The 20,449-nt window shown below is 38.7% G+C and overlaps 2 protein-coding genes across 2 annotated transcripts; one reads left to right on the forward strand and one right to left on the reverse strand.

The window, feature by feature from the left end:
- The first annotated feature begins 2,580 nt into the window (after positions 1-2,580).
- Positions 2,581-8,359, forward strand: LOC117468564 (serine/threonine-protein kinase Nek6-like). The gene is made up of 5 exons (XM_034112755.1): positions 2,581-2,709; positions 5,888-6,033; positions 6,470-6,608; positions 6,783-6,890; positions 7,488-8,359. The coding sequence occupies exons 2-5, from the start codon at positions 5,888-5,890 to the stop codon at positions 8,298-8,300; spliced, it is 1,206 nt and encodes a 401-aa protein (XP_033968646.1). The 5' UTR covers positions 2,581-2,709; the 3' UTR covers positions 8,301-8,359.
- Positions 8,360-10,632: 2,273 nt separating this feature from the next.
- On the reverse strand, positions 10,633-14,889 carry LOC117500538 (beta-1,4-galactosyltransferase 3-like). Its single transcript, XM_034153421.1, has 4 exons — positions 14,813-14,889; positions 14,601-14,723; positions 13,754-13,858; positions 10,633-13,540 (listed from the first exon to the last, which is right to left on the reverse strand). Exons 1-4 carry the CDS (start codon positions 14,887-14,889, stop codon positions 13,252-13,254), a joined length of 594 nt encoding a protein of 197 aa, XP_034009312.1. The 3' UTR covers positions 10,633-13,251.
- Positions 14,890-20,449: the final 5,560 nt, after the last annotated feature.

The following is a 20,449-nucleotide window of genomic DNA, read 5'->3' on the forward strand; positions in this document are numbered from 1 at the left end:
CTGTCAGATAAAACAACCTGTTTCATTCTCTTGTGATATGAAGAGTTTATAATATTGTGCCAAGAAAGAGAAAGAAAATCTAACCAAGTGGGTTTACTTTCCAGCTTGTTCCAGCTTGACAACATTCCTGCCCTCATGTACAACTTAGTGGGAAAGGTGTTGTCGTTTCCCACTAAGTGATACATCTATTAGGTCATAGAGTTGTCATCACCCTCACATATTAATACCATGTGATAATCCTTTTTAAGACGGCTAGCTTTGACAGCAATGGTGTTACAGAAAGTGTACAAAGAGATGCACGATAAACGTAAGTTGCACAAAAAAAAAGATTGAAAAATAAAACATGTGAAGCATTGCTTTTGAATAATCAGTTTATTAATGAATTTAAGGCCACTCTGGACTGTGCAGAATTCATAAAGAGCAGAAATAACTCACAAAGTCACGTTGCTCTTGGTTACTTCAGTGCTACCCTGTGATGACTGCTTTCTATTGCTGCTGATCTACATCAGAACGGAGTCAAATCAAACGTAAAGTAGCTTAAATCAGAAACACAAAACATCAGGTCGAGTGTTGCAGTTGATGATGGAGACTGTATGCTGTGACTTTGGGAATATAAGCTTCCTTTGTACATCTTTCTGAGAAATGCCCTACTTTAATCCTTACATTTAACAGTGAGGAGCATTCCCCACAGCAGAAACTTGCATTTACAGTCACAATAACGGTTCCAGTTCACAACATAGACACTTCAGCATGCTTCATTTTTCTAGAGGAGCACTGATATGTATCATCTTCACATTGTGCTCGGTACACTTCTTCGCTAATAGGTTTGTTGCCATGCATATTAAGTCTTGATATAAAGATGCTATTGTATTAGTGAGCACAAGTTGAAATACCACTATTATGTGTTGCTAAGGCCATAGGAGTCGAATATGAAGTCACATCAAAATGAAATACAGTAATATAGTCATCTAATTATGTAAATCACAGGTGGACACTGTCAGAGCTCAGATTCGTCCTCTAACACTTTCACTTTGAAAAAGGTTTGTTTCTTGTTTGCACTATAGATAAAGAAAAAATACAGAGGTCAAATAAAAACACATATCAATTATTTAAAAAATGCTGATTCCAGTATGACAAGTGCTGATTTCATGTGTCCCCAGTGAAATTCTAAAGCGAAGAAAAAACAGCAAGAATATTGTTTTAAAAAAAAACAAAAACGACTCACACTTATATTCAAATCAAGCCACACTTTTTAGAGATATCCTATGATCACTGTCAACACATAAGCCCAGAGTACTAATACTATCTGTCTGATTGTTAAAAAATAAAAAGCAAAAGTTCATACAATATTATTGTGAGGCTTATGTTGTTGTAGATGTAAAAAGAAGATAAAGATGAAACGAGAACTTGAAGTGAATTGAAGACGTCTTTTAAGGACTAGGGTTGAGTGACTAACTGTTCAGCAGGAAGCTGGTATTTCCTCGGCAGCTGTTGTGATGGTGCCGAGACTTACCAGTTTAAATATGAGTCTTTGAAACGAGCCCCTCGGATACATTTTCTCATCTGGAAAACTGACTAATACTGCCTGCCGATCACAGTAGCATACATTTACTGTTTGTTTAATGTCAGCTGGTTGAACAAAAGGGCGTGTTTACCTTGAACTGGGTGTGGAGCTAAGACAACTTTTGGTGAAAAAACAACGACACCCACGGCTTCATACAAGGACAGATGAATGCAAAATGGAGGAGAAATCTCAATAAATTAATAATTAAACAATGAACCGATTTTGCTCTGACCATGTGAGAGTCACTGCACAGACCAAGACAGCACAAACATAGCCTTTAACATCCTTTCACAATCCTTAACACAGTCTTCTGATATGCAGTCCATCTGACAGGTATCCAGTAGTTTTGGGAGACATGAACATCAATAGGATGTGTCTTCTGGATACCAAGCATATCAGTGCAACACTTATGATAAATAAAGTGACATTTTGTAGAATCAGCACAGCACACCTGCAGTTTGTGCTAGTCCTGTTTCTCTAATGGGAATTTGATTTGAATATCTGTTAATTGCTAAAAATGCAACATGAATTTGATTTGGGTTGAAAATGTTTTTTTATATAAAAACTGAAAAATATAATATTTGTGGTGCTCAAAGTTTTGTGGCTGCGTCCATTTCTTTTCAAGTACTGTATTAATTGCAATATTTTAAATGATAAAGTGCTCACATTAGATTACATTTCTTTATTGTGTAAGAACATTAGTAAGTTCAATTAGTTAGTAAGTAATCTGACCCATCCTCTTTGTCCTTATAGGCCCATCATTTAATAATCTGTCCACAACTCTCACATACTGTAAAGTCTACTATATTTAATTTTATATAATTGGTGTTGCCTCCATATCAACCACCAGGTCATCAGTTTGGAAATTTCCCCTTTATCAGGGCTTGTATATGCAACATCATCCATGCAGTCACATGTCCTTTTGTTTATGACAAATGATTGTATTCTCATTGGTTGAACACTACATTCGTACAGTATGCCTGTCATCTCTGAGCTATTACTCAGGAATAGATGATTCCTTGGAAGGCCATGACTCAGATCCAAGGAGGTGTGGACAAACAGGTACAAAGAGAAGCAACCCTGTTCCCTTTTGTTCAGACCTGCTCTCCCTCCACAGCAGGAAGGATTCCCTCTTCAGTAGAAAGGTAAGCACCTTAACGGCTTTTTGTAACATATGTAAAGAGAACCTCAACTACCAGATATAAGATGTTAAGAAACATAACAGAATGTACTAGTTCACTAGTCGCAGTACTCCCTCCGTCTGTACATTGTGAGACGTCAGTCACTAAAGTATGAGTATTCTTCTAAATCTTTTAGTTAGGAACATAAGTATGACACATGTATGAGCAAATATTGTGTCCGGGATAATAGAAATATAAACTTTCTTGTGGATTAACCCAGTGCTTGAATTGGGCCGGTACTTCACCGGTACGCAGTACCGGGACTTCTGATTTGTACCCATCTGCGTACCGTTACTTCTTACTGCGTACAGGCACCTCATGACGCATGTGTCCTCCCTGGCAGCTCCATTGATTCCCTCTCTCCTTTACTGCTGAAAGATGCATGAGTGTACTCAGGGACGAGGAGTCATTTAACCAACCGCCAGTAGGAGTCAGGCTTTAGCCATATCCGCTGCCTTTCATACTTTTTTTTAAGTACAGTGAGCTTTTCTAAAATATACAGTAAAGAGAACAAACCCACCAGCATTATAGGATACTATATGACCTGAATGCAGGCACATGTATAGGCTACGTCATGTTCTCTATGAGAGCCCCGGACACCTCCCTGATTAGTTGTGGAAAAACAGGCAATTTCTGGACGTTACAGTACTTTTTTTTTTTTTAACTTTTCCTTGTCTGTTAAAGTTTTTTGTGTTTCTTTTTAATTACTGAATCAAAGATATGAGGATAAGGATAGAGGGAGTCGTATGTTGCACAGATTGTAAAGACCTTTGAGCCAAATTCTTGTTTTTGGGCTGTATAAATAAAATGTACTTGAAACAGTTGCTGATTTAGAGTACTGGTACCCTTTTTTATTCCAATTCCAAAATGATTTGCAAAATGATCAAGGACTTAAGTTGCTTTAAGTCTTTTCACTGGAGGCCCCTCTTCTGTCTTAAAAAAGATAAACGTGTATGTTTAGATCAGACCAGGCTTAGTTGTGTTAAGTGATTTAAACATTGGTTAAGATTTTAACTAGCGATTAGCGATTTTAGCTCCTACTGAACTGATGGGTTAAATGCAGAGGCTACACTTAAATGTGTGTACTGTGCTGGGTACATGTGTGGCGGTAAAAAGTGGTTTTGATCCAAATCCTCAACAAGGAGAACAAGCACACAGCCTAACTAAATAACATTGACACTCCCTTACTGAACATTGTGATCCAATTTCTTTGACAGTCCCATTCATGCTGAAAGATGCCTGGATGAAAACTACCAGTAGTAACATTTGTCAGTGTTATAATTTATTTGCAATTGAGTCTTATTTCACTTGGGTACAAATCTAATATTGAATTGAATACTCTTATATTTGTATTTCAAGATTTATCTTTAAAGAAACTATCTTAAGAATCAAGATAGTAGTAATTAAGTAGTGTAAAATGGCAACATTAACCAAAAGTATAACATTTTAGAAGAAAACTCAGTGCTTTCTACTATTGTAGACTGTTTTGATTTAGTTCGGTAGCTCTCTTAATAACCTTAAAAATGTACCTGATGTACAACGCGGATTGGAATTCAATTTATCATGAGTCGTCTGTTTGCTTGTCAAGATAACATAATCTTAACCTTGCTGTTATTTTTAATTTTTTTAAAAAAAATTTCCAAGTCTTTTTATTTCATTATAGTGTACAATAATCGATGCCATTTCATTTATATTGTAATATCACAGTACACTCACTACACTCCCCCCTCCCTCCCTCCACCCACACATACCCGCACAGGCAAAACCAAAAAATGCTTATCAATATAACTTAAACAACAGAGCCATGAAAATAAACATAAAAAGGAAAAGGAAAAAAAATAGAACCAAAAAATAAATAAATAAAAAATAAAATAAAAACCAAACAAGTAAAACAAACAAATAATTATACAATACAAATAATTATACAATACAGTGACAATGTAGACAATGACAACACCATAACACGTATTTCCGGCCGTCAGGACAAATAGCCACAGAATGCACCATTCCATCACTGGTCATATCTCAGATATGTTTTCCAAATAAGAAAACAATGGCAACCTTGAAGCTTGAAAAATATGTCCACGATTATATTTTTCCAATGTCATTTTCTCCAGAGGGTAAAAAATGTGTTATCTGATCAATGAAAAAGTTTAAATGTTGGGGGACGTTCATTCTTCCAGAATAAAAGTATACATTTCTTGGCAAAATATGTTATTGTGATTAGTATTCTGTAATGTTTTGGGTTCAGTTTAAAGTTTGGCATGTCATTTAACAGGAAAAAAACATGGATTTAGGCTAATTTCCATGTCTAAAACGGCTTTTGTGAGAGCATGAATCGAATCCCAGAAATGTTTCAAGAGATCACAATCCCAAAACAGATGCATAAATGTTCCTTCTTTTATTTTACATCTCGGACATTTTGGAGAGTTTTCTTTGGAAATGTTATGCATCTTTATGGGTGTGAGGTAAAATTTGTTGATAAATGTAAAGTTTGCTTCTTTGATTTTATTGCTTGTGAATGGAAAATGTGTTCTTTCACAAATATTCAGCCAAGTAGTTTCATCTATCTGTATCCCTAAGTCCTTTTCCCAGATCTTTTTTAAAGTTAGAAATGATGACTGAGCTCTTTTAGAAAAAACTGCATTAAATTCACTAATTTTACCTTTGATCGTGCTCGATGACATCAATATCTCCTCCTCTTCTAACAATCCCGATCTCAATTTATTGCTTTTAATAATTGATTGGATCACGTTCCTAATTTGCAGGTATCTGAAAAAATCCTTATTTGAAATGTCATATTCTGCCCTTGCTGTTATTTGATCTGTTCTTGTAGCACAGTCAAAACAACAAACACATAGCAAGTAGTACGCAAAGTGATGAAGAGGAAAGTCCCAAAAATCCCAGCAACATTTACAAGAAAACCTTCATTGGCCAACAGGAACAGCGCTCACAAACAGACTATAGAACAGCATCTAAAACATCTTCATTTTTGAAAGCCTAAAAAAATATGTTGAACATGTTCTTAACCAAACTGCCAAAAGTGCAGCTTTTCTGCAGTTCAGTCCCCTGTAATTAAATGTTTTGAGGTTGTACATATTTATTGTCAAAATGCCCTCACAATCTACCTCCTATCTACTAGATGGCATACTCCACCAGAACAATCGCAGAAGGCTGTTTTGGGAAGGTCTACAAGCAGAAGTACAACGATACCTGGGCTGCTATAAAGAAAGTCCCACAAGACCTCATCAGCAAGTACGACCTGGATAGAGAGACTGAAGTGTACAAGTAAGTACACATGATTTAGTTATGTTTGCAGACCCAAAAGAAAGCCAAGCAGGATATAAAAAGATAAAGAGAAATAAACACAAATATATAATAATGTAAGTGTATACCTTATAATGCAATAAGTTGCAATTCTTGAGACTCAACTCTTTTCCAATACCAAAAAAGACAAAAGTAGACATACCATTTACAGCCACTATATAGATAATATAACACACAGTTTAATAACCATAACAATTGTTGGTGTTATCTTCCAACCAAAATATGTGAACCATTCTTTGAAAAAAGAATCTCTGATGTGTGTGTCTTTTACTTCTAGGTCTCTCTTAAACACAATTACCCTCTATACAGGTACCCAGTAAGTATCTAGTTGGTTCTTAATTTGATCTTATTTGTCTTTTTCTCTCTCTCTCCATGACTTTCCACCACTGATCTGCAGGAAGGCAAGTCATCCAAATATTGTGAAGCTACTGGGGAAAATAGATCTCAAAGACGGAAAATGGATTATTCCTTTAGAGTTTATCTTTGGAGAAGACTTGGAGACCACCATCTTTAAAGAAGCACAATCTAAAATAAAGGTAAAGTTATCATGTCAACAAACAATAGCTTCACAATTCTTCAGAACAGCAGTTTTATTGAGGCCTGAAGGGAAATGATGTAACCTAATGTGAGAAAAGTGGATTTGACTCTAATGTGGCTCATACTTGATGCCAGTCTGGTTAAAGTTGATCTCAAATGTCTGTCTCTTGCAGTTGACTCCGTCTATCAAAGGAACTATCATCACCGGCATGTGTGAAGGGCTGCACCACCTTCACTCCAAAGATATTGTCCATCAAGACCTCAAGCCTGACAACATCATGGTGAGTGGAGGCCTGTGCAGACTGTCAGCATGCACAACACAACAGAGATTTACAGGGGACATATAGTCCTGACTGAATATGTAACTATAAGATGACATTACATTTTATTAGAGATATCCATGGAGCTTAAAGAACTAATTCTAATGATTTTGCTCAATGCCTGACATTTCCTCTTGCGCCACGATGAAGTTCACATTTCCAGATGTTAATAAACGTCTTACCAACTACTGACATGAGATTTAATACAAGCTTTTAAAAAAACCCTCAGGATAACTTGTAATAACTTTGGTGAGCCCTTAACTTTTCATCCAGCTACATCATTAGGTCTAATGTTTAATTTGTTTAATATGACTAAATACCTGCAGCCTCAGATTGACTTAGCGTTAAATGCTCACTAAACAAGAATACCATGCTAACAAGCTAAACTGGTGGAGCTACTAGTATGGCAGTAGACTATTCCATGATACTTGTAATCACTGGGCAGTAGCTGAAACCGAATGACGGCCTTATTGCACGTCTATCCACTTTTAAATCTCTGTGAATTGTTTTTTTAATTTTGTAAGAATATCAATTAAATAAAGTTCATGTGTCCTTCAGGTGGAGCATGACACAAACAGAGCGGTCATCATCGACCTGGGATTGGCTAAGTTCTTCCGGTATGGTCAAAACTCTGCCAAAGACGAGGGGAATAATGCGTACTCTGCCCCTGAGGTTCTGCAGAGGGGCAGTCAGAGGGACCAGCGCTCAGACGTGTGGGCAATGGGTAAAATCATCGCCGAGCTCTGTGCCCGGGACCGGCTGTACACGCCCAGCGTCTGTCCAGCTAAGATCAATGATATCCTGAAGGATCAGCCTTACTGCCATGTTGTGTGTAGGATGGTGCATCCCGACCCTACTCTGAGAGCCTCCATGGGTGGGGTCATGAGTGAGATAAAAAGGGTCGGAGGTCCAGGCAATAACCCCGTTAAAAAAGATTACCTTAAGCCAGCAACACCTCACATCAGTGTCGGAAAACTGTCTCCAGCACCTGGTCACAGAGGTGCATCTCCAATGACCATGGAGAAATCGCCACTGAAATTGGAGCGCTCACCGAAACCAGAGTTCAAAGCTCCGCCTCCTCGAGCAGCAATGCCCCTTCCTCCTTCCCCTTATAGGACGGAGGACAAGAACAAAAACCAGGGTCTGGTCCCGACAGGCAGAACTGAGCGCACCGAAGACCTCATGAAAGGGAAGTTTTTCCAAGGTGCTGACCAGAACCTGCCCAGACACCTGCCCACAACAGGAAGGGTGGTGACGCAGAGCTATGAGATTAAAAACAGGGAGGTTCAAACATGGAAGCAGGAGGTGGTGACTGAGGGTGGACAGATGGTCAAGTTTGTTGATGTCAAGTATAATAGCAAGATAGAATAAAGGGATTTCTTATTTGGCAGATAATGTACAGTAGCTCCTATAAAAGGATTGAATGTGCTGGTTCACAACGATTAGTGCAGGGTCACCTAGCTTTTGGTATCTTTTAAGAGAGCATGTTAAATACTTTTCCAATGAATCAACGTGTAAACTGGGATGAAACTACAGGTGCTTGTTTTTTTGCACACATAAATACGAAAATGAAAATAAATGATAGGTTGAAATGGTTTTGAGGAAACATAGAGAAGAGGCTTTGGTTCTGCTGTAACAAGTTATTCAGCCATGTTAGGAATTTGTTTGATATCTAATTTACTTGGCAAGAAAAAGATATCTGCAGGCACGAACAACCATCTGTGAATGTTTTATCAGTATCTGAATGCATAACACTGTGAACATGGCTCGTACATTATGTGTATTGTTTTGTATATAAATAAATCCTGATATCTCAATTACAGAGGCGGATTCAGGGTTTTTTGTAATGAAAAGAAGCAAGAAAACTATAGTTGATCGCTGTAAACTAAAATGGTTTCTGAAATCAGAGTAAGACAACATGGGCCAGGAGCAAACTATAAAATAATACTGTTTTTTGCTGTTTTTATTAGGTCTTAAATTGGTGACTTCTATGGCTAAACATACAAGCTACATACTTCATTTATGGATCAAGACAGTCTCAGGTTAGGAAAATGTGCAGTGTTATTTGTTTGTTAAAAAAACAAACTTGTTAAATGATTTAATGAATCTTGGTGGATCAGTTTGGGTAAGGACAAAGACGTTTTTGGCCCTCCAACCATAGCTCGGCTATCATTTTTATTTAATTTGTATGAAAAGCTCTTTGCACTTCAGCCCAAAGCCACTAAACTTGGATTTGTAGAGGAACATATTTTTGGCCTAAATGTCTTGGTTCAAATTGGTAACTTTTAACACTGACCCCCCTGTGGCCCCCCTGAAAATGAAAAGTTTATGATTAAACGATTTATTGGCTGACGGAATAGGCGGAACTAACGTTATTTGTCATTCTAGTAGTAAAAACTGTAACTATAAGTATCTGAAATAAATATGTGTACCAATAACTGTATTGCATTGTTTTCTTATGCGCAATTACTTCATACTGTCTTTGTCTTTTTCGTCCTGCATTTATTGTGCCCCTCTCAGAAAATAACTGGCCCCAGCCTGGCCCCCCCCCAGTCAAATTGGTCTAGAACCGCCACTGCCTGTAGGTCATTATTGAGTATAGGTATTCTTTGACAATTTTAGCTCCTATCAGCCACTATGCGTCTATCCAGAACCAAAAGTGATGTTTTTGTGTCTTGTCTTATCCTTGCCAACAGTATGCACTCAAAGGTATTTACAATGTAAGACAAGGAAATACAGCTAAACAATCCTTTCAGCTGAGTTGCTTCAGCCATCATTTTCACTTCCTTAAATGACTTCCTTGGTAACAAAGAAGCTGCTGATCTATATAAGAAACTACTGGTGTCAGCTTACTGACTACTCAGACACACAAAACCAAATACATTGTTTTCATTCAAATTGGTATTTTAGCTTTCTCTAATATTGACATCAGATATTCAGACATATCAGAGGTGATTTGAGGTTCACAGAAACTATCCAAATAAGGACAGCCACAGTCGGTGTGGACTTTTTTCTCAGTTGTCTGTATCTGGAGCTGTATATCATACTATATTCCTGTTTAACTTAAAGCAAGTAGCTACCGAAGTTGTTGAGATATTGTATAAATAGTGCTAGATTGAAAGTCAGGTCAACAACAAAGTTATTTCCCATTGTGATTGTTATTATTTAAACTTATATTCTTGGAAAGTTTGAATGTGCTTGCCTTGAACTGATTAATGGACATTCATACTCTGAAACCTTTCATGCAAAATAATCCCAGAGTGTAAGATACTCAATATACTTATGAAGTTTTAAAGAGAACTCAAAACATGTTGGGTGACAATTGATGACTTTTCTTAACTCTATCTGGTATACTGTCTGTCAGATAAAACAACCTGTTTACCTTCTCTTGTGATATGAAGAGTTTTATAATATTGTGCCAAGAAAGAGAAAGAAAAATCTAACCAAGTGGGTTTACTTTCCAGCTTGACAACATTCCTGGCCTCATGTACAACTTAGTGGGAAAGGTGTTGTCGTTTCCCACTAAGTGATACATCTATTAGGTCATAGAGTTGTCATCACCCTCACATATTAATACCATGTGATAATCCTTTTTAAGACGGCTAGCTTTGACAGCAATGGTGTTACAGGAATTGTACAAAGAGATGCACGATAAACGTAAGTTGCAAAAAAAAAACGATTGAAAAATAAAACATGTGAAGCATTGCTTTTGAATAATCAGTTTATTAATGAATTTAAGGCCACTCTGGACTGTGCAGAATTCATAAAGAGCAGAAATAACTCACAAAGTCACGTTGCTCTTGGTTACTTCAGTGCTACCCTGTGATGACTGCTTTCTATTGCTGCTGATCTACATCAGAACGGAGTCAAATCAAACGTAAAGTAGCTTAAATCAGAAACACAAAACATCAGGTTGAGTGTTGCAGTTGATGATGGAGACTGTATGCTGTGACTTTGGGAATATAAGCTTCCTTTGTACATCTTTCTGAGAAATGCCCTGCTTTAATCCTTACATTTAACAGTGAGGAGCATTCCCCACAGCAGAAACTTGCATTGACAGTCACAATAAGAACGTTTCCAGTTCACAACATAGACACTTCAGCATGCTTCATATTTTTCTAGAGGAGCACTGATATGTATCATCTTCACATTGTGCTCGGTACACTTCCTCGCTAATAGGTTTGTTGCCATGCATATTAAGTCTTGATATAAAGATGCTATTGTATTAGTGAGCACAAGTTGAAATACCACTATTATGTGTTGCTAAGGCCATAGGAGTCGAATATGAAGTCACATCAAAATGATAATACAGTATATAGTCATCTAATTATGAAAATCACAGGCGGACACTCTCAGAGCTCAAATTCGTCCACTAACACGGACAAATGCCCAATGTCATGATGAAAAAATAAGTTCTCAGTACAGCATTCAGAAAATAAATCACTTGTAATCATCATGGACCATCTTCATCTCTTCACAAAAAATAAACAACCGTAAATTATGAGTGTTTTGAATACATGTTGGTGTGAGATTCTTTGAACAACATACAAGTATTGATAGGAAGAGATGAAAGGTATGTACATAAGAGTAGTACGGAAATCATTCACAACAAAGTATACACACACACACAATGTTTTATCCCTCGACACAGCTTTCCATGCAGTCATCTTTGGTTTCAGCCTGTTCACCTGCCAGTACAGCCACTCTCAGTGGAAGAGGGGACTGTTTCTTTTTTCGCATGTTTACAATCAAATCTGTCAGAGTGGAGAGAAGCGAAGGAGGAGCAGACATGCAGTATACGGGCACAAGTGGAAAGGAAATGGCAGATGTTTCGATGTGAAGGCTTCCAGAGTAAGATTATGGAGAAACTTGAAAATTACACGGGGACAAATAGTTTCTGTGTGTTTGAAAGGGGAGAACAGAAAAGAAAAATAAACATTGTGGTGAGACTATAGCAATATTGCTAAGAAACCGTGAAATTATATAATCTGCTTAATTTTAACACAGTTTCATTGAGTGCCATTTAGACACTATTCTGTGGCGGTTTTAATGAATCATATCCTAACAAGAAGTCACAGAATTCTCTCAAAACACAAACAAGATCATAATATTCCTTCAATAGAACTGAGGTAAATTATATATATATATATTTTTACTTTTTTGAGTGCATTTCTCCATGATATGTATAGATTAAGGAAAGGAAGTGGGCAAAAGATACATTATAACATTTGACTGCATATAAAGTGTTGTGGGAGTAAGCCAGCACTCTTAGGGGGAAACATCTACATAAGGAGATGTAAAGTACACTGCACATGATCAAATGATAAATAAACATTTTCTTAAAGCAAGACAGACTCCATTTTGATGTGAATCTCAAGCTCATCTGAAGGCAGAGGACTGATCACCGTCACAAAGAGGTGCTCTATTGGATAAAGGTGAATGCACACAATAACAAAAAATCAAATGTAGATATCCCATATGCTGAAATGTGAAAGGCTGAATTGAATGCACTACCTTTACATAGAACTGTACCTTGGCCTTGGTTTACAGAACCAAGACGTAAAATGAACTCTTATTCTCGTTAGCATTTCCACTGAAAATGACATTAAATGTACAGCATCTGTAACTTTGAAAACATTTGAAGGATTTAGTCCACCTGATGCAGAAACCAAACGGATAAAGGTCTTTCTAAACGAGACCCCAGGTATTTGCAGACAGGTGGCGTGCGTGCAGCGTTCAGTCAGAAGCAGTAACAAACAACATTTTCAAGTTCCTTCATTCATCACTCATTGTAGCAGCTTCACACACACACTCAACTAGAAACAAGAATCTGTCTCCTTCAGTCATGTACTCATTGGCATTTGGACAAACAAAACGAGTGCGACTGCTGGAAATTACAGCTACTGCTCTATTAAACCCAATATTCGGAATAATGTAATGTACGAGTGAAGAGAAGGAAAACAAAACAAGCTTCTAAGGCATCACAAGGTTTAGCCAGCGACCACAGCGCTGTAGATATATAAACTCACAGAGTCCAACGTTTACCCTTCACTGTGGCTCCCATTGGAAGAAGAGTCAGTGATAGAACAGGAGCCAAGGTGGAGAGCCGTCATCTAAGGGTTGACAAATTCAGGTCAATTGTTTTCATTTTCAAAAAAAGAAAATCACCATTTTTAAATCACCCAAATCAGTGTCCCACTGTCCACAAAGAACTGCCACCAAAAACGGACCAAAAAGTGAAAACAGCTCCAGGTGATTGAGGAGAAAAAACAGCATCCTACAGCTCGACCAATAGGATTATCCCATTGAAGTCATGGCAGCGTTATACATGATTAGAAGTCTTTTGTGTTGGCTTTTTGTTAGTGTAGCCTTCTGTAATTTTGGCTGGGACGTTGACTGGGACTTCGGCAGGTGCTTTTTTCTCTGGATGTTTTTCTGCAGCTTTTTCTGGAGGATGTGGAGGTGGAGGGGGATGTAGACCGGCCTCAGTGCCGATGTTAACAGTGATGTTGGTGTAGAGGGGCATGTATTCCCGTGAGATCAGCTCGTATTCAGCTGTGTTCATCCCATCCGACTTCCAGGTCTGACGTGTTTTGGCCAGCATGTTGAACCTTTGAATAGACAGAGCAGTGATGACCGAACGCTGCGTAGCTTTGCATTTTACTTGACATAACAGTTAGTGTTGTTTCTGCCGTTTCCATTTATGAACAAGTAGTGCAGGGTCTCTTTTACATCATCATTTGTGTTAATCTGCATGCAAACTAAAATCAGATCTGCTCCTAAATTCCCAAATTAAAATAAATACATCAAGTAGTTTACTGTACCTCTTTGGGTTCACATCATTGCCTTTGTCCAGCTTGTGTTTAATCATCTTGTAACGGCCGACCTTCACTGACGGACGACTGATGTACATCCCCCCCAGAGACACTCTAAAAAGAAGAGAAAGTATGTCTATCACATTGGGCTGTGCAATTAATCGTATTTTAATCGCAATTACGATTTGGCCTGCCACAATTACGAAAACAACATAATCGGAAAAAAACGATTATTTTGCTTTGCTAGGTTGTGACACTGCAACATATTTGATCTCATTTATTTGTATTTATCATATGTATATATGTTTAGTAGCTTGTTGAATTAACTCCAAAATATTTGTTGATCTTGTTTATTGGTATTTATTATTTTGATATTATTTATTTAAATGTAAATATAAATGTATCATTTATTTCATTTATTGGTTTTTCAGTTGAATTATACGTTCAGGGTAATCAACAGTTATAAGATACTGTTCAAGTTATTATTTGTATTTTTTTTTTAAAGTTCAATAAATTGATGTTTTCAAAGTCAATGAATAATCGTATTTAATAATCCTGATGTCAATTATTGACCAAAATAATCGTGATTATGATTTTTGCCATAATCGCACAGCCCTACTATCACACAGTACAACTGGATCACACTCATCTCCTTACAGTACGTGGTTCAAGAGACACAAATCAAAACATTGATCTTGTACCGATAACAGAGTCTGACCTACAGTAGGGTAGTACAACTGTTTCAATGTAATACTAGATCTACTCTTAATCCAGAGATCTACCACACACTGGAAATGCCACAATGAGTGACTGGCTACATATACTTTATTCTTAAGAGCATTCGGCCAAGGCTCACCTGAGTCCAATATCGTCGTCCTCTCCACCCCAGCCCCAGTAGTTGTTGGGAAAGCCATTAATCTTGAGGTAGTGCAGTGGCGTCAGAGCGGACACTCCTCCAAAGTACATCTTGTACGGAAGCCTGGAGAGGATTAAGTATTGCAGGTAAACACGTGTAATCGGTGAACAGTGAAGCCTTCAATGGATTATTAGACACAAGAAAGGACATACTTGTAGCCGAACTTGTCCATGGCGATGGCCACATGCTTGGGGTTGGAGTCGCAGACGTACGTGTTGCACAGACACATAATGTCAGAGTGATACAATCATCTCACTTCAATACAGCTCTAGACGTTTTTTTAACAGAGAGGCATCTAGCACAAATCAGACAACTTTGGAGTATGAGGGAGTTAGAGATATAGAAAATAAATCCACAAAATAGTATCAAATAATCAGGAAACCTTCTAGATGTATCAGAATAAATTGCAACATTACTGGGAATCATTGCAGGAAGAAGTGGAACACATTCATTCTTATCTGGCAAAAGAGAAAATAGCAAATGAGAGAATGCTGAGAAATACACATGAAACAATTGTTATACACAGCTAGAGATTAAAGCATCTAAGCATCCTCTTTCTCCAGCATGCACATGCAGGGACAGCACACTAGAGGGCACTCTTATTTAGCCCAGGGTATATGCAGGAATCCTGAAGTCAAATGTAATACCTTTTAAGACCTTTTTTAAGACCCTTTCCATACATTTTAAGACCTCATCGCCACTTTGAGTTTTAACCGGTTACATTGGCGACACTTTACCTCACATTTACTATATACAGTATTGATTGTCCTTCCTCCTTATCTTCCAACCATTTAGACGCAAACTTGCATTTCCCCATAACGATGTTGTTTAACAACCGGCGTAAACGGACCTTCACGCGCTATCAAGCAGTGAGCGTGCGATTTCCTGTTCAGATTACGTCAAATCCAACGGGAAGCCATAAATTAAAAAATAATTGAATGTTCTGACTATTATTTGATGTGTCAGGCTTCACTTAAAGGGGACCTATCATGCAAAATGCACTTTGTGATGTCTTTTATACATATGTGTCTCACGCAGCGTCAGAAAATAAAACCCTCTCTCTTTTCCTCCGTACCCAAATCTTTTAAAAACGGGGCTACAACGAGCGGATACAGATTCCATCCGAGCTGATGTCAGCCCGGAATAGTGGGCGGTGACGCTCCGCCTACATGGGCAACGCTCCACCTGCAAACGGACCGCAATCGTTATCAAAAAAGTCTTCCGTCCACACGCAACAGGCACCAGAAACGTGTCCGTTCACACGAGACCACTCCAAAGCGCTGGAGACGCTGTAGTACGTATGCCAGGCCTGTAAGTGGCGCTGTAGTCTGCCACAAAAGCAGCGAAGAAGATTTCCCGTGCATGGTTGCCATGGTTGCCCTTCTATTTATTCTCCGCTGTAGACGCTCTGGCTCTTTTTCTCCCTCCCCGAGGCAAGCGTTTGCTCCTGCTGCTGTAATTCTCTCCGGTAGTCCACCAGCAGATGACAAACACCCACCTCTTCGCCTCTTCCAAGGGACGAGGGGACCGTGCGGCAGAGTTTCAGTTAGATTTTTTTCGCCGGTCAACATGTCCGTTAAAGTTTAAATCTTCCGGACAAAATTAGAAAAGTGCCGGTCAGAGGTCTTCTTTGTTATTTATTGGACTTTAAAACAAATGAATAACGACTCGATATAATAATATAATAATAAAAAACGGAGCCTCTCTTTTCCTCCCCCTCTTCTGAGAGCCCAGCAGCTGATCCCCTCTCCTGCAAGGGGGCGTGGTCAGCTGCAGCTCATTTGCATTAAAGCTACGTCACAGAATCAGCCCTTGCAAAAACAAGGCTGGAATAGAGCGAATAGAGCGAAATGAGGCATAGCTGAAATGCATGATCTGTTTGGTATTTTTTTTTTTAAAACTTCACAGACATGTTTTATATAGGTATGGCCCAACAATATATTTTTCAAATATAGCATGATAGGTCCACTTTAAGGTGACGTTATCATTGGAAACAATACAAGCTAATTGTTTTGATGTAGAATCTATAAATTGAATCGTTAGAGCAGAGCAGAATGGTTGTATTGTAGCCTGAGTTTCGTGCAGCCTTTAGTTTTACTAGGTGGAAACATTGTCTATATAATGTGAATACATGTAGAACTAGACATTAAGAGGCCTCTGACATTAGGCCTATTTTAACAATAGTAGGGGCTTTTACCAGCTCGCCAACTTACAGGCATCCTCTGCGTTGCAGTATGAATAGCCTTAAAAAACCAACCCACTCTGCGGTAACGAGAGTCATGTATCTGAACCAATGCCCTAAGTGAAGCCGTTAGTCTCATCTGACTGACCCAAGGGTTGGTGCTGGTGTGACAGGTAGGCTTCCAAGTGTTTGAAGCAGATGTCATGCTTTCAGTTCATGGCTGGCTCAGTGGGGGGGAGCAGACCCATGTGAGACAGTATCAACGGCTGTAATGTTCAGTTTGAGGAGTGTCATTCTCTCTGGGAGCAGGAAATGGTGTCCATTCTCGGACCAGACCATTAATGTCATGTAGAGCAGCCATAGCATCTCTGTGACTGCACTCAGCCGGACTGCAGCAGGGCAGAACTGGGTGACTTTTAGTGAAGCCGTCCAAGGCAATAGACAAAATGGAACCACGTACTAACAAAAGGGACACAAGGTCATTAATGTCTCTCTTTACCTTTGGCCTAATTGTAAATTCAGTCAAAATTGGACGTGCACGGATCAGAATCTAATCAATACACCATTTTCCCAGCTCTGTAATGAAAAGGACATCAAGATTAGGTAAATTCTAAAATCTTATTCTAGTAGAGATTAGAGGACAGGTCTAATGTTGTGAACAAAATTATCAAGTCAAAGTTATTGATTTATTTTATCTTATGTACCCCATTTGATTTAATAATTAATCTTGACTTACTAATAACTTTAAAGAAGGCAACAATTTACAATGTGGATAAGGTGAATACTTAAAGTGTGTGTGTGTGTGTGTGTGTGTGTGTGTGTGTGTGTGTGTGCGTGCGTGCGTGCGTGCGTGCGTGCGTGCGTGCGTGCGTGCGTGCGTGCGTGCGTGCGTGCGTGCGTGCGAACAGCTTGTCTGCCTAAGGTTAAAACATTTGGGACAGCAGTGAGAATATGAGGCGCCTGTTATGAGAAACAATTTGTTGCTTAGACTAAACTCGAAGGAAGCTCGACTGGAGAATTTAAAATAAATCAAAACAACTGTACATTAATTAAATACATTTGACATTTAGCTTGAGCTGGCTTCAAGACTTTCTTCATGGTATTTAAATTGGGCTCAAGTAGAACCTTTACGTGGATTTGGCTTGCAACACAAAGTGATACTGATCTCTGTCTGTTATGATTTGGAAGTCTCATGATTTAAAGTGTAGGCCTTTGAAGGAGAGGCCCTTGGAAACAACATCTATTTTTCTCGTAATTACTTATTTTAAAGAGATTGCAACATTAGACTTTTAAAGAATTGCTCAATTCATTTAACAAATGTATTATGCACACAATAAAAACTTCAACAAACATATTGATCCTGGCTTAACCAGCGACCTTTACTCTTTTGTTCATGAGCTCGGTTTCAGAAAACTTGTCAGTAGTTTAACAATTATTTGAATTTTAGTAATGTCTATGGAGACCAATTGGTTGATACGAGAAACAATTTCAAGCAGTTTAATAAAGTGTTGAATGTTAAACTATATTTAAAACTGTAATTGAACTTCAACTTATATTAATTATCTGTATCCAGTGGCCAGTTGGAATAGATAATCAACAAAGTCTCCATTTTGCAGCAACAGCGCACAATGTTTCTACAATAATTCGTATTATGTCTGAGTCTAGTTCTGTCTTATCAGCTTTGTTTCGGAATGTGTTCAATACATAACTTTTTCATTTTTTATTATTACCATACAACACATAGATTAAGAATAAATGAAACAAATTATACAAAATGTACCTAAAAGAGCAGACAGATTTTGCAACCCTGACCTCCTCAGGCAGGTCTTTACGACCAGCAGTGGTGCCTCTAGGCATAGGGTTTATAAAAGGTCACAAACATATCTTAACATACCAGCAATACAATTTAAGAATGTATTCTTAAAACAACATAATCTTATTTTCTTCTTACACCTACAGCGCACACCCTGAACAGTGTGCTTCTTGTTTACATTTTCCTCTGCACACTCAGATGCAGGACATAAAAACACTCTTTTGCTATTTGCATAGACTTTTTTCTCTACCCTTTCTCTCCAACAACAAACACAGTTAGTGTAGTCCTCCGTGGACCAGCCTATACACTCGCTATCATGTTCATTACAACGATGAAACACAGGGTGTTTCTCAATCGCGAGTACGCTTGCTTGGTAGCACATGTCTGCCGAGCATCTTGCTTCAGAAGCGAGTCAAGAATACTTCCTGTCATTCGGAAAACGAAGAGTGGAACAGGCTAGCAAGTGTGCAGCTGTGCGTCATATGAGAGGCCCCGCCTTGAATCTTCCTCCACAGATTTGGGGAAATTGGTCCGTGCGCAAAGCATTGTGGGGATTTTAAGACCGCGGAGTCTACTCATGTGCAGCCTCGATATTTCTCCAAACGGAGTACGCCGGGCTCGGTAGATTTCCAAGTATGCTGGAGATTGGAACAGTACTTCGGCGGCACTCGATGACGTAGCATGCTTGAAATAGTGGCTCTGAAGCAGCTTTACTCGCGATTGAGAAACACCCAGAGTCTTGTTCTACACTCGCATGCCACTGCCCACCCGTGATCAATTAGCCTATCATTTTATGTATGCACCCCGGACCGGCACCAGTTCCTCCAGCAATGTAGGGAACTGTGGCGCATCAGGTAATGCATGCACCTCGCGCTGCCCCGTTTTACCAGCATGTAGAAAACGGTCACAAACAACGAGAGTGCTTTTAGACCATCTCGTTTTTAATAGAGACGGCGGTGGTGTGAGTTAAAGCTATAGACAAAGGCTGTGACTTTCTCCCTCTCAGTTCGCACTCCACCAGCTACACAGATACAGGGAGGTATTTACACACACACCCCGAACTGCAGCTGGAGCCATGATTAAAGAGGCGATAGTGGTGATATCTCTGGCTGCTTCCTCCTAACTGCTAGTGTTGGCCGCTGAAACCCCTAAAATTCGGCGATTTGTTCAATACAAATCTTTACATTGCTTTCATACAGAAGTTCCACTTTACTGATGCCCAGAGGTGGGACCAAGTCATTGTTTTGCAAGTCCGAGTCAAGTCTCAAGTCTTTGCGCTCAAGTCCGAGTCAAGTCTCAAGTCTTTGCGCTCAAGTCCGAGTCAAGTCTCAAGTCAGGATGGGAAAGTTCAAGTCAAGTCAAAGTTGTTTGACAAAACTAGTCTTAAACAAGTCCTTATGTGCTTTTCAACAAATGTAATGACATCGATCAACAGAATAATAATCAAACTGCTCTTTATTAGTCACATTAATAATTTAATAATCCATTTTCTCTCTGCTGGTAAAGTCAGGTGTTTGTCTTCTATTTTAAGAGGGATCAGTAAGGTTAGGCTACCGTGACGGTTTGATTCAGAAGGAGTTTAATGGATAAGATCCCTGATGTTAAGGTTACCAGAATGTTTATTTCCACTGTTTACAACATGTTATAAGGGACCCACAATCTATCTTTATGCCAGGGATAATGTGCAGCGAGGCGGTCTCTACGGGGAAAAGACCACCTGAATCTAGATCCCTCTGCAGGTGGTACTTTAAGTATATTTTGATGCTAATACTTTTGTACTTTTACTCAAGTACA

Source organism: Trematomus bernacchii, unplaced genomic scaffold (assembly GCF_902827165.1).
Source record: "Trematomus bernacchii unplaced genomic scaffold, fTreBer1.1, whole genome shotgun sequence".
NCBI classification, from domain to species: Eukaryota; Metazoa; Chordata; class Actinopteri; order Perciformes; family Nototheniidae; genus Trematomus; species Trematomus bernacchii.

Coding starts and splice junctions, on each gene's coding strand:
- LOC117468564 (XM_034112755.1), top strand. CDS start 5,888: ATGGCATACTCCACCAGAACAATCGCAGAAGGCTGTTTTGGGAAGGTC. Junction 6,609..6,782: donor AAGCACAATCTAAAATAAAG/GTAAAGTTATCA, acceptor TGTCTCTTGCAG/TTGACTCCGTCTATCAAAGG. Junction 6,891..7,487: donor TCAAGCCTGACAACATCATG/GTGAGTGGAGGC, acceptor TGTGTCCTTCAG/GTGGAGCATGACACAAACAG.
- LOC117500538 (XM_034153421.1), bottom strand. CDS start 14,889: ATGTGTCTGTGCAACACGTACGTCTGCGACTCCAACCCCAAGCATGTG. Junction 14,724..14,812: donor ATGGACAAGTTCGGCTACAA/GTATGTCCTTTC, acceptor AATCCTCTCCAG/GCTTCCGTACAAGATGTACT. Junction 13,541..13,753: donor AATGATGTGAACCCAAAGAG/GTACAGTAAACT, acceptor GTCTATTCAAAG/GTTCAACATGCTGGCCAAAA.